We start from the raw sequence: 14,169 nt of genomic DNA on the forward strand, positions 1-14,169 counted from the left end.
CCCCACGCCTCGACTGCCCGATGCCTTAGGCACCCTCGCAGCTGTTTTTCTCCTCATTTTCCCACGTGTGTAGCCGGCAACGGCAGGCTGGACCAGAAGGCTCTAGGCTGCCGCCGCATCGCACTCAGAAGGATAAGGCCAGTGTGTCTCGGCAAGACTGATCCTCCTCCTCCCATCCTCTCGTCAGCACGCCGGCCACGCCCCCTCCAGGACGACGAGGGCAGACGGGGTAGGTTGGAGGGATTTGGACGGAGGGGCTGGCGCGTTGTTGGTCGCACCGCGGCGGGCAGGCAGGTATGTAAGGCTACGGCGCGACACATGGAATGGAGGATGGATGGGTGTCACGGATGGGTGGGTGGGCAGAAGCTGATTGATCTGATTGATGACTTCGCATACGGCGTAACCTCAAAATACCTACCTCTTAAAAGCAGCGCCATAACCAACCCCCATCCTTGGCGTAGGTAAGCCCACCCGATTCGATCCCCCCTTCTCCTATCCCCTTCGTCGGTCTGGACGAGGCGTACGGACGGAGTGTGTGGCTGTCGTGCTCTCCAACTAGGCGATGTGGAACGTCAAGTAGCCATAATCAGCGTCACCGCGGCCCGCGATATATATGCCTGGAAATGTCTGGGAGGTCCGGATCGCGGAGGCGGCCAGTGAGGATATCGCTCCGTGCAATATGTAGGTAATATATGCTCGGTCGTCCCAAACTGGCACACGCAGCGCATCGCGCAAAATCGATTCGAGACAATTTAGTAAGCGTCCGTCTCTTCTACGCCTCTTCCTCTTCCTGTTTGTCCTTCATCTGTCTCGGGGGGACATGGTGCGGTCTAGAGGGGTCGGACTGCAATGCATTAAGTAGAGGTATATGTATACGCGTTTTCTATCCGTTCCGTAGGACGAAAAGGGGAGGGGGACGGAAGTCCGAGGGCTTGAGGTGGTTGAGGTGGTATTAGAGAGAGATAGCAGCCTCTTAGTCGTTAGTAAGTTTAGGCATGGAGTGTAATACCAGCACTCCAAGTACGCGGCTACTAATAATAATGGATTATGATAATGGATGTCTGGCACAGGGGCAGGCAGGCAGGCAGGCAGAGGACTGCCCCAGCTCCTCCCATGCCCGAGCCCGCTCCGCCTGCTACCTCTTAGGATCAAGATAATGGCAGTGTGGCCGATGGTAGCGGTCTCATTGGGCTGGGCCGTGCCTGTCCTCCCACCACTGCTATGCGCGGCATGATACATGATGTATGACTTGCATGCTATAGCCGCCGGTGTTCCGCCATCAAGTTACACATGCCCCCCTCTGTCTAACGAGGTGTGTGCGTATCCTGCCTTCGAGAAGTCAGCGTGGAATCTGCACCTTGCCGTCCCGCATCTTCGCATCGCCGTCCTCATCTCTCTTAGGTCCTTACCTTTTCTATCTAAGGGAAGTGGTTAGGGTACCTGCATACCCCTACGTGTTGGGCTGTAGCGCTTGAGTACCGTCTTTCTCCTAAACTTGTTGGCGCCGCATGTAAAGAACATGCTGTTCTGACGTGGATCAGTAGTCGCAGCGGATTCACTGTGGTGGCTAACGAAGTAGTGGTAGTAATAAGACGGCATTCGTAGAAGGTTGCACGCTGGACTCTTTCGACGAATTAATTTTTTACCATGAAGACACCATTATTATCGTCTTCGGCAAACACCCGGAACCTGCTCTTGTAAGTGCAGGTAATATCAGTGCCGGAAACGACATATAAGGTGTACTTAGTCCTAGCCATATACTACACGCTACCACCATTAGAGGTTCTTTTCAACCGCGATGAAGATGTGCCTATAAAGTATAACACCGGAGTCTTAAGACACGAGGCTTTCGTGTGCCTGCAATTAAGTGCGTGAGATAGCTGGGTAGTTGAGAAGAACTCAACTGTCGATAGTCGCTAAACTTATATCGTTTAATCAACCAACTTGGGAAATAACACAGTATAGCATCAAATATTCGCCAGCTTTATGCTTTAAAACTACTGCCGCCAGACTATTCGTCGTTTGATGCCTATAAGCTAAAAAGGGGTAACCAAGACTCTTCAGACCAAAGTAACTTCAGCAGACATCCTGACAGGGAGGAGAGAGAGCTAAAGCGTCGTATTTACAAGCTCGAGTAGATTTTACGGATGTAGGTAGCAATGAATACTATACCATACACGGCGAGTGGCCTCTTAGTCCGTGGCTACAGACATGTTCGCTATGTATTGTTCGCCATTGATTGTTGGCTATTGATGTCGGACTGGCCCGAGAAAAAAACGCCAAACCCGGAAACTAAGCGCTGAGATAATGTGCCGTGGCGCAGCGAATTAACGAACATTTTCCAATGGTAGATGAGCAACAGAAGGGATAGTGTGTTTAAATTACCTATGGAGAGGCAGGCTAGAAAGCGGGTAACCTCATTATGATCCTTCAACATCATTACCTACTACTTCGAGTATCTAGGGGGATATGAACCTATGCAACGTCAAAATGGCCGCCGCCTACAACGCCCCGTATCGAGTGGAACCCAAGAACGCCCATCGATACACGGTTATCCTCCTACACGGCCGTGACAGCGACTCCCGTGAATTCGCCGATGAATTCTTCGAGAGCGAGGCCTCCGAACTGGCGGGGAAGCCGAGGACACGTCTCGACCTGTTCTCGGACACCCGATGGGTATTCCCCAGCGCGCCGACCTTGCATTCGGAGCGCTTCGGCACCGAAATATCGCAATGGTTCGACATGTGGTCGGTCGAGAACCCAGCGGAGCGCCCGGAGCTGCAACGACCCGGGCTTAGCCAGAGCATCGAGCAGATCCTCGCCGTCGTTGAGGAGGAGGAGAAGGTGCTGCCGCGAGGGCAAATCTTCCTTGGTGGGATCAGCCAGGGCTTCGCGACGGCGGCTGCGGCCTGCTTCGCCGAGATGCGGGGGGGATTCGGCGGGTTGATCGGCCTGTGTGGCTGGCTGCCTCTAGCTCCGCAGGCAAGAGAGTGCGAGGGAGAAGACGGCCTCGAAAAGCTTCAGGCGATCTTCGGGAACGGGCAGGCGACCGAAGTCGACGCAGATTCTGTGCGAAAGATGCCAATCTTTCTCGGACACTCGGCAGACGACGGCGTGGTCCCGATCGAGAACGGCCGGGAACTCCGGGACATCGTCTCGTCGCACGGTCTCCAAGTAGAGTGGCGGGAATATGAGGACGGCGGGCATTGGGTCAACGAGCCACAGGGAGTGGACGACATCGCCGGCTTTTTGAGAAGATGTATGGAGAATCGTTGAGGTGCCGCCGAGAGTTCGGTGCCATCCTACAGACCCGCGCGACCTCCAGCCGGCGTGGGCAATCCACACCGGGTCGCCGACTCCGCGCGGTTCGGCGCACAAAGACCAAGACAACGTCGGAGACGTGCGCTAGGAACCGACCTCGGCTAGGCTGTTCAACCAGGCTGTGCACGTCGGACACATACCCTTATACCCAAACTATTACACTTACACATGATCCCGGAAGATCACGCATCGGTGGCCTGTAGAGAACGAGTTGAACACCTGGAACTACTAAAGACGACTGGCAGAGACCATCCACCACTTGCGGAATGCGGGCCTGCCTTTTTTTTGAGAGACGGCGTTGTGTCGCCTAGTACGGTGGAGTGGAGAGAGTGCCGATAGCAACCCGCAACTCATGCCACCCAGCCCTCATATTCGCGCACTGCTAATATCAACATCATGAACATGAAGGTGATTATCCAGGGAAATATCCCGAAAACGTGTAGAGAACCAAAACGAGGAGACCAGCGGTTGGCCAAGAGCCTACCGCGGCTGTTCGTCTAGCCCAGTTTGATGTCCTGGCGACGCGCCGCCAGGGCGCAGCGCATATGTGTATACCCGCCGCCCGCGCGCATGCACCGAGCCTCGTGCAAGAGACGCAGCGGGATGGGTGCGCATTCACCCGGTGCAGCCGTGTATGCTCACCTAGGTCTGAAGACGAGGGGAGGGAAAAGAGGAGAAAGGACCAGCGGGGGGCGAAATACTCACTCGCGCTGGAATTTCCCCTCTCTCTCTCTCGCCGCCCCCCCTTCGCCCTCGGCCGCGACGCTCGAATACGACGATATACAGCCCCAAATCACGAGAGGACCAGCCGATCTAGGCAGCGATGCGCCCCCCGCTTTCGCGCAACGTGCAGCGAGACTGTTGACGGCCATCGCCTCGTGTGTGTATATCGATGTATACCCACCTAGGTAACCAATGCGTGTGACTTAGCCACACTTTGTCGTCTCGCCTTGCCGCGCCAGCTACGTCACAGCGAAGCGCTGGTGATGATGCCGTTGATGCTATTTCGGTTGCATCCCAATGCGGAGCTAACGCACCTAAGCAGCTAAGGTATGATGGAGGTGGGATGGATCGGGATGCGGATGGACAGATGGGATGGGAATCGCTGCAGAGCATTCTATACTAGGATCGTACCGTATTAGCTAGCTCCTACTATTTAATATGCCTATATGCGCGTCCGACGGCATGTATGCACTGCGCACGATTGGCATCTCGCCACGCTGACCGGACCGACCTGAACTAAGCCGCTTGGGAGAGGCGTCGTGCTGCACCGGCGCCGCCTAACCCGTCGTTCTCGCCGCTAAAATACATACCTACCTGCCCGCCTAGGCTGGGTAGAGGTGAGGTTGCAGAATGGCTGCGCGCCCCATGCCAACCCCAACTGCCAGGGCGATCTATTGTCGTCCCACAGAGCGCCAGCGCCGCGCGGGATAGCGATGGCAAGATGACGGGACGACGTCAGCGCACAATTGGAGACGCAGACCCCTCTCGCTGCCCAGCCCCGCCCGAGTCTATCCCGGCGATCACGGGGGCGGAACGGGATTTCGGATGGGGGGAGAAGAGAGGGAGGGGAGAGACGTGAGCTTGGAGACGGCGTTGTCTAGCGTGGCTGGGACGGTGAATCACAGCAGCAGCAGCAGCAGCAGCAGCAGTAATAGTAGTAGCAGCAACAATAACATCGAGGCAGCAGAGCGGAGGCTGAGGCGAACTGGGAATTGTCAGCTGCCGCGATAGACGCGCATGATTTGAGGGGAGATGAGGAGACGAGGAGACGAAGGGGGGAGGCGTTAGGAAGATGACCTTGGAGAAGCTCGCAGATTGGGGGACTGGAGAGCAATCAGTAGCCTAGTCGGGCCCGACGTGACGGGAGTGGTAATTCAACTCCTGCAGGAGACGGCCGATGGATAACGGCGGCCTAAGGGCGTCCAACCGGCTAGCAAGTGACTCGAACAACATATATCCCAATGCCCGAGGCCCTCGTCGTTCGCTACCCGAACGTTCGTTCAGGTCGTGTGAAAGTCTCCGATAGGCCTAGGGGCGGGCAGATGAGCGATGCAAGGAACCGAACTGGGACAGCGATGATGTTGATGATCATGAGGATGACGATGATGCTCTTGTTGTCCTTTCCCATCCCCGTCTCCGCGCAGCCGTGTGCCGGCTCGAACGAGGACGACAATGACACGGGTCCCGCCCCATCCCGCCGAGTCAGGGATTCTCACGATATTGTCCGTACTGTCCCTCGCGGTCTAGAACGGACTCAGATGCCACACACCACACACACACACGCACTCGCACCACGCACGTAGACGAAATCACCCAGAGTGCGAGTCTGAGAGGGAAGATGTGTTTCGCTGTATGTGTTTCGTGTCTGTTCGACATGTTCGTTTGATACACGCACCCCTCCCTCCCACCGCATCCGTCTTTCGGTCCATCCACCCGTGAACTACCGACTCGACAACACCAACGCCCTAGCCACAATTCCGCGCGTAGTAATGTGAATGGCCGGTCTGAGTGCAATATGCCACCCAATGGGGATAGACGGGTTTTATTTTATTTCTTTTCCCCCTTTACCCCTTTTCCTCCCCACCCTCCCGATGAGTATTTTACGTATAGTTTAGTCATCCACAGGCAGCATAAGCATCCCACGATGGTAAGTAACCCGTACATACCTATGCATGTACTCGTAATACGATGCACATAAGCCATCCGTACGAAGTGTGCCCGGACGGTGGATGATGCGGGCGGCGGAGTAATGGGAAAATTTATCCCTTCCCCTCCAACCTCCAACCCCCCCCCCCCTGAAGTCCTTCGCGTGGAAGTGGATTCCTGTGCTGTAACCTATGGCGGCGAAATCCCAAGACATTCCCAGGCCGTCTTGCCGCCGTGCCGCAGGTATGTACATACCTTAACAGGGATACATGGGGCATAGACCCAGGGAGGCCCTGTAAGTACATACATGTGTGTGTACATAGAACAGGGTAATCTGGTACCCTTACCGGCCCAGACTGCCCTGGCATTCTGGTCTAACCAAGGCATTCCCTAGGTCGGGCGGGTCCGTTGGCGCCCTATCGACATCTCGTAGGTGCCTAACCACCGGCAAGACGTCGTGACGGGAAAACCTGGAATCGTCGCAACACACAGGCAAGTCGAATTGTCCATTATTTGCATTTGTTAACCCTCCCCAGGTGGCAGGTGATACTAAACCAAAGCAAAGGGACAAGCGCTGATAGAAGGAGGAAGACAAAAAGGAAGAAAAGAAAAAGAGAACGATAACCGAGTTGGAGTTGCATACCCCGACTTCAACTCACCCATCAGCAGATAGAACACATGGAGTAGGTACGTATGTAGACGGCAGAGAGGGGTTGGGTTCGACTAGACAGGGTGAGTGAAAAAAAAATTTTGGTTCGTCTGCTCGAAGTGTAGCACGTAGGTATCAGACGATAGTGATAGAGCACGTTGCTTGACATGCCTACACACATACACTACCTGCCTCCCCTGACTTGCCTGGGGCATGTACTAGGCCTGCGGAACCGAGTATCGTGACGGGATGACACTGCAGCAGTTGCTGCAGCATCAGCAATGAAGGAGACAGGATTGAAGTAAGCCGAGAGTAGTACACTAGAAAGAAATAAGGGGAAAAAAAAAAAAACCTGGAAAAAAAACCACGTACATATGAACATGGGATGGGGGTGGTCTAGGATCGCTACGAGAACCTGTAAGAACCCCGAGGAGAAAAAGCAGAATCTACTTGTGTGCCTTTCGCCAGCGTGAGAGGACGTGAAAGAGAGAGAAACAGAGAGAGGAGAGGGCCGACAGGGGTGTAACCCTACCCATCGAGCCCTAAAACATATTGCGGTCCGTGTTGTAACCAGGGTAGAGCCCACGACAATTTCATCCCATCTCCTCCAGCTGCACACTGCGGAAGTATATCATGTAGGTAGTATCTACGACATGCTAAGCATGTGTGCGTGTGTGCGTGTGTATGTATGCGCTTGTGTAAGAATAACGAGGCGGGGGAGAGGCATGAACCTCTCGAAGCGCTGACAATTGTACAGGATAACATTCCTCACCCAGAGACCCGTACATAGTATTATTGTTTACTGCTCCTACACGACTAGAAGAGCGATTTGTTACCACCGTAGATGCTTTGATGGTAGAGTGTAGGGATAATACAGTATACTCATCGAACTGGACCGGCCTCTCGCATTCGGGAACGCGTTGCGATGTGAGTGGCCTGCGCAGCACATACCTACATACACGAACCTACACGAACCTACACATGCCTACATGCCTACCCGCCTACCTACTTACATACCTCTACCTCTCTCTCTCTCTCTCGCACAGGGCACACCGCATACAACAAGATCACCTTCAGCATGTATGTGTGTACTATAGGGGCCAAGGTGCCCACCTACCTAGACACAGGCACGAAGGGTAATTTCGGCCAATTACCTACTTACTTTCCTTGTCCCCTTCCATCCTCCCTCTCTCCCTCGCGCGCTCGCTCCATCACCCACCACCGTCTCCGTGTCTCAACCGCGCGTGCGTGCCCGCGCACGAAAGAAATTGCCGTCGCGAAACGAAAATAAAACATGAAAACAAAAAAGAAAGGGAGTAGAAAAAAAAAGAAACCAAAATAGAGATATTGTTTTGGCGTAAGTACCAGAAAAGAAAAGAAAAGGGGAAGGGGGGGGGGAGAGAGAAAAAAAAAACCGCGCCAAGAGACGAGGGGAGTAAGAAACACAGTGGATTCGCTCGGGAGGCGGAAGGGGGTAGGAGGAACGGCCGGAACGCCGGAACTCAAGGGTGAGAGAAACGGGTAAAACAGGCGAAGAGACATGAATAATAAGAGACATGAGAAACGGACGGATAGAGGGAAGTGACACACGCACAGAGAGAAGCGAGAGGGACAAAGAGAGAAAAAAAAAACTTTTTTTGTGTGTGTGTGTGTGTGTGTGTGTGTGTGTGTGTGTGTGTGTGTGTGCGTGTTTTCGGTTGTGGGTGTGCCGTGGAGGATCTTGCATGTTATTGCCAGATTTGGAATGAGATATTACTTTACGACCTTGGGCGACAGGACACCCTGCCAGCCCGTCTACCTACCTACATGCAGGCCTGGCCTGTACAGCGGTATGCGTATGTATGTATGTATGAGCAGGCAGGTAGAGTATGCACAGGATGTAATGTGCGTCCCATCCGTCGCCGTAACGGGGCATCTTAGGACGGCGCATGGGCATGGATGGGGGGGGGGGGGACGGGGATGGGAATCAAGACGGGGGGAGGAGGGAGGCTGACAGACAGTATTACGGCAATGAAGTTTTTTTTTTTTTCCTCTTCGCCCTTCCTTCACACCTTGCCGTAGCCATCCACGCCCGAGCAATCCATACGTACAGGTTGGAGGAGGTATGTATGTATGTACGTACGTACATACGCACCCCGGCCGATGCGTAGTCGAACGGCCCATCCTGCGGGAGAAGCAGGAGAGCAGGACGAGAGAGAGAGAGAAAAAAAAATTTTTTCTCTCTCTTCTTCACTTCCCATTCTATTCATAAGGTGTCCTTTCATTTCGGGCTCCTAGTAATCAGCGGACACGCTACTCCGCCGTGCCCTCCCCTTCCCATCTGTGTAGACTTAATTAGCCCAGTGGCTGATGGGTCCGTGGTTGGGAGCAGCCCGACGAGTCTTACCCGTCCTTCGAATTTGTGAAATGAAACGCGTGCATTTAGAAACTGTAGCCTGTCTAAAACTACCTAAGTGAGCCAGCGACCTCCCTATCTGGTGAAAGGATATACCGTTTGCTATACACGCTGTATCTGTCATCCCGATCCCGCGGACCCGTTCTAGGGCACCCCCCCCCGTATAAGAGGTAAGCCAGCGTTTGGTTTACTATTACCCAGTACGCCTGCTGCTGCCAGGCTTGTTTGGGCGAGTCGCATAACGGTAGGGGGGGGGAGGCAAGCGACGGCTTACAGCGCACGTAACTGACTGACTCTACCTCGAGTACCCAACGCCCGAGCGCTGCCCCGGAAGTCCCGGGGGTATATGCTACCCGGTGACTGGTACGGGCAGCCCAGGTAGGCCAGAGGTATGTATGCAGCGAGTGGTTGGCAGTGCGGCACATACCTAGGTCCAGCGTGAGAAGAGAAACCGGAAGCAAGTCGCGGAACCACGACGATAACACACCGACACCGCCGTCGGTTCGACGTTTCCCCTTCCTCTCTCTCTCTCGGCGCTTATACGTGCGCCACCTACCCCGACTCTCCTCCAACCGTCGACCTTCCCGCCTACCTAGCTACCTTCCCACATATACTGCTGCGGAGGCGGTCTGACGTCGGGCAAAAGAAAGAACCTTGGAAGGAGAGCGAGCCAAGCAGGGAGACCCTTTCCCCTTCCCCGTGACCCTCCCTCCCGGCGAGCACCTGCGTGGCCAGTCCGGTGAGTGAAGGAGTTAATACCTAAGAGGTAAGTATGTGAACGGGAGGAGAAGGTGTGTGGAATGCATACGTCGGGCGAGTCCCGCGGCGACAGGCATTTTGCATTTCGTCCGTTCATATGTGCGCGCGCCTGCGGGGCCTGCCTGCGCAGCGGCGTGCCTAGACGACGCAGAGGGGAAAACGACCGGCTCCCGAGACACAGTAATAGGTAGGGCCGGCCAAGCGATACTGGGGGGGACGCGCCGGGGTGGGGGAGGGGGTTAGGGTTAGATTCACGAATGTATGCACACATCACAATAACCTCGAGGACAAGCCGACGGGGTAAGAGTCGAGCTGATGACAAAAGCAGCCGACATTATACTAGTATGGTCACCAAGAGTCAAGGATCTACGAATAAGTGCCGGAGACACAAGGTAAAGGAAAGAACCAGGAGTCGAAGTCAAGACACCATATTTCACTTTCAAGGTCAGAGGCATCGCGGCAACGTGTAGGGGGGACTATAATATATTACTTTGTCGTCTCGTAATTCCAACCGCTGCGCTATAAAAAAATGAGGGAAGAATGGAAGCAGAAGGGGGTATCTCCCAGCCAGCCAGCAGTAACCCAGACCCTGCCTTAGAAAACAACCGTGAGAAGAGAGATGTAGATCCTCTATGAAATGCGCCCGGTATAAATAGGACAAGAACAACCGTCGATGCCGCCTGACACAACGCCCGTTGATGTTCCGCCGACGCGATGACCGACGAAGCCAATACAATACCCGGCTGGCAAACGAATCCATCGTTACAATAATAACTATTAAACTCTTTTTGTTCTCTCGGGGGTCGGCACGGTAACCGACCCGGTGATGCAATTCCTGTCAACAGTAACCACCGTACCGTCGCAAGAAAAAAAAAAGAAAAAAACCCAAAACATCCCGTCTTTCCGATACCAACTTTTGAGGTTCCGAATAACAACGTCCCTGACGGGGTATATCGCACTCCTGCTCTGGCCCAACCGCTTGCGCGTTGCGCGCGAAATGTAATCACGTTCCCTCTCCAACTCTCCTCTCTCACTCCATCTGGGGTATCTTGAAAAACGAAAGACGAGTTGGGAAAATCCAGGCCTCTTCTCCCGCCGATGCATGCTAGGTTGCCCCGGGGCGAGTGTAATAAGACAGATAAAGGAAATCCTGAATGGGGAAATCCTGGTATCGACGTGCCACTTCGGAAAAACCACCTAAGCTGCAAACCATTTTTCTATTGATACACGATGGCAGCGCCATCCTTCCTCGTCACCCGATCCGTTTCCGTAAAAGTAGTAGTAGTAGGGTATAATGTGGTATGGTCCGTCCGCGGGAACGCCGTCGGTAGCCCCATCCGACGGGCACGGGGAGGTAAGATCCTGGGGGGGGATGAAAACCAGGGCGGCAAATTTCAAAACACCTATTGCTTCGGCCTCTTCAGGATGTCTTCGCAGTTCGCGTCGAACCGCAGGTTCCATAGGCGAACCTGTTGCATGAACGCCTCCGTGCGCTCCAACTCGCGCTCGCGGCCAAAGACGGTCTTGACAAACTCCACGCCGGCATTCTGGCCCAGGTGGGACGCATCCTTGGTCTTGGCGGATCTCAACATCGGCGCCTCGCACTTCTTGAGCAGGGCGCGCAGCTTGTCCGTCAGGCGCTCGCCCGACTCGATGAAGTCCTCGATCATCTCCTTGTTAGCCTGGGTCCTCACTTCGGGCACGACCTCCTCGGCTCGCTTTATCTTGCCCGAGAGCTGGATGAGCAGGACCCATAACTCGCCGGCCACGTCCGCAATAGGGGTCGAGGCTCCGTGGTGATGGACGGTCCAGTCGTAGATCCACTTGCCCAGAGAGTTGGAGTCGAAGACGCTCCCGAGTAGCATGATGGGCTCCTCGGCCGGGTCCCAGTTCTTTAGCGAGTACCCGGCCGGGATGCTATGCTTCTTCGCATCCGCCTCCGTCGCCTTCTTGGTGTCCACGGCGACAGGCCGCTTCCGGTGGGAGCTAGAAGGGCGGGCGGTGGAGGGGCGCTGGATGGGCACCGCCGTGGCCGAGGAGCGGCGGGCGTGGTAGCCCGCCCTCGTGGCCGAGCGCATCGGAGGCTCGTCATAGCGCGAGTAGTCGGCTCTCTCTTTCTCGTGAAACATCGACGACGCACCCTGCGATTGGTAGTAGTTATCAGTGCCTTGTCCAGGAGCAGCATAGAAACGTAAATCTCTGCGCTGACGACTCTTGGACCCTGCGACGAGTACGCATCTGTGACCGTCGACCTCGAAAAACTCGACCTCGTCCGAGTCCCCACGAGGGGCCCGCAGGAAGGAGAAGGATCTCTGACGCTCGTGCCGAGGCCCCGTGGAGAAATATTGACTTCGCGAACTCACATTAGGGCTTAGGCCGGTGGCATACTCGCCGGTGCTCTTGTATCGGGGCGAGAATGCGGTCGAGGGTCGGAAATCGTGGTAGCCGGCGCTGGGGTGGTGAACGTGAGCGCGGGTAGCGGGCCGCTGGGGGGTCTGAGCTGGGTAAAATGGGTAGTGACGTGGCGAAGGTGTTGGTGAGGGGCTCTGTACGTCGTAATAATAACCCGCATCACCACCTCGGTGATGAGGGGTTCCATAGGGTGATCCGTAACTCATCGTGGCAGACTCGGTGCGCGATGCTCCCGCCCAAGCTCCGAGCTGGTAGAATTCGTCGACGGCGGCCGTCCGCGACGCGAGATAAAATAGATTTAGGGGGGGGGAGGGGGAGGAGGAGGAGGTTGTGGATAAGTGGATATGTCGCTCCGCAGCAATGCGACTCGTCGAGACTCTCGCACTCTCTTCTCTCGACCTGCAATTACGCTCTCTGCTTCTCTTCTCCTGTCTTCAATCCCGGGTATATTCTCTTTCGCTTCTCGCCAGAATTAGGTGGCGCCTGTGTCGTGACGCGCGAGGGAGTGACGCCTGTCACCTGGGTATGTGGTCGGTGGGGAGGGGAGAGGAAGGCCGTCGTGGTTGAGCGAACATGTCAAGATCTGCTTCTTATATCCCCTTGGAGGATCGGGCATGCAAGCCGAATTGGCGCTCGACTCTGGAAGGCGAGTGCGGTAGTTGTTGGAAGTTGCTGGTCCGTTCCGTGGGAGTCCAGGATTGCCAGCAGAGTGCGGACGGGCGGGTTGCCAAATGCAAATGGAGTTGGCTTGCGATTGGTAATGCGGATGGAGAGGGAGGGGAATGGCAGCTGGGATGGGGACGGGGTGATATATGGATTGATGTCCGGTGGATATGGCGAAAAAGAGGCCAAAGATGAGAAAAAGAGAGAGGAGGAGGAGGGTTTAGTATGTTGGGGAGGTGAGATTGGTCGGGTTTAATAATAGCACGACTTGTTGGAGCATCGAGGCCGGAAAGAAAAAAAAAAAAGAATAATAATAATGAGAATAAAATCGAAAATTTTCAGCCAAATCCTTCTTCCGTCTTCCTTTTTTTTTTCTCTGAGGGAGGGGCTGGCAAGGGTACCGAAAAAAATTCACAAATTTGTCAACAGGGGTATCCCTTGCCCTGTCTTTCCAGGCCTGGTCCTAGCCTAAAAGATGAGCGTATCTTGGCAATGGCTTCTACGCTCTCGTACCCAAAGCACAGCGCCGGTAATTCAACCAGGTACCATTCCCCGAAGGGCAGTATGTGTCGAGTACCTAACCCCGTAGGGTAAGTGGCGGGCGCGGTACAACCGAGTACACTGATCAATGGGGCGGGCGAATTCAGGTTTGCACGTCCCATAGGTGCCCAGGCAGGGCGGGATACGTCTTCAGGCAGACAGGTCGGTACCTTTGGCCTGCGAGGCGGTACCTAGCAGTACTCCCACACCTCCTGCGTATGAGCAGGTGGTGTGTCATACCTGGAGGCTTGAGTCAAGTCAGGTAGCGAGGGCGTGTGCCAAACTTCCCAGCACACTTCCCAGCACACTTCACACACAGAACGTCCAAAGACAGGGAGAGAGGGGCCGGGAGAGGGTAAGGGATAGAGACTGGGGTGTGGGCGTATGAGCACTGGGCATGAGTAGAGCCGGGTGTACCTATGTGCAGCGGTACACTCGGTACCCAACACACTCCTCCCTCTCCCATTCCCGCTCCCACTCCCACACACACTCACACACACGCAGACGATGGCTCGTTGCCTCCTCTTTGTCCTAACAAGTGCCTAGGTAACCTATCCCCAGCCTACTACTGAAGGGAGGCACAATGGATTGTCCGGCCTTTGCCGCTGAGTCAACTCTCTCCACTAGACAGACCGGGCGGTGTTGAGGAGAGACGCCCAGATGCCGCCGAGAAACGCACGGGGAACACGGCGAGAAGAGAGGCAAGGACAAGGGTGACTCGTGGGAGGACAACCAGAAAGAAGAAGAAAAAAACAGTAATAATAATAAATGGCTATCCACC

The 14,169-nt window shown here is 54.9% G+C and overlaps 3 protein-coding genes across 3 annotated transcripts; 1 reads left to right on the top strand and 2 right to left on the bottom strand.

The window, feature by feature from the left end:
- Positions 1-2,490: 2,490 nt before the first annotated feature.
- Positions 2,491-3,409, top strand: GGS23DRAFT_594208 (lysophospholipase II; the record flags this gene model as incomplete). Its single annotated transcript, XM_051518131.1, has 2 exons — positions 2,491-3,259; positions 3,309-3,409. The coding sequence occupies 2 exons, from the start codon at positions 2,491-2,493 to the stop codon at positions 3,407-3,409; spliced, it is 870 nt and encodes a 289-aa protein (XP_051374765.1).
- Positions 3,410-7,806: 4,397 nt separating this feature from the next.
- GGS23DRAFT_366421 (uncharacterized protein) lies at positions 7,807-8,553 on the bottom strand. Its single transcript, XM_051513301.1, has one exon. The coding sequence runs from the start codon at positions 8,343-8,345 to the stop codon at positions 7,854-7,856; it is 492 nt and encodes a 163-aa protein (XP_051374766.1). The 5' UTR covers positions 8,346-8,553; the 3' UTR covers positions 7,807-7,853.
- A 2,474-nt stretch (positions 8,554-11,027) lies between these two features.
- GGS23DRAFT_366522 (uncharacterized protein) lies at positions 11,028-12,575 on the bottom strand. Its single transcript, XM_051513303.1, has one exon. The coding sequence runs from the start codon at positions 12,389-12,391 to the stop codon at positions 11,177-11,179; it is 1,215 nt and encodes a 404-aa protein (XP_051374767.1). The 5' UTR covers positions 12,392-12,575; the 3' UTR covers positions 11,028-11,176.
- Positions 12,576-14,169: the final 1,594 nt, after the last annotated feature.

The sequence above is a fragment of the Durotheca rogersii genome (genome assembly GCF_024521655.1).
Source record: "Durotheca rogersii strain YMJ 92031201 chromosome Unknown GGS23scaffold_4, whole genome shotgun sequence".
NCBI lineage: Eukaryota > Fungi > Ascomycota > Sordariomycetes > Xylariales > Xylariaceae > Durotheca > Durotheca rogersii.

Coding starts and splice junctions, on each gene's coding strand:
- GGS23DRAFT_366522 (XM_051513303.1), bottom strand. CDS start 12,391: ATGAGTTACGGATCACCCTATGGAACCCCTCATCACCGAGGTGGTGAT.
- GGS23DRAFT_366421 (XM_051513301.1), bottom strand. CDS start 8,345: ATGCAAGATCCTCCACGGCACACCCACAACCGAAAACACGCACACACA.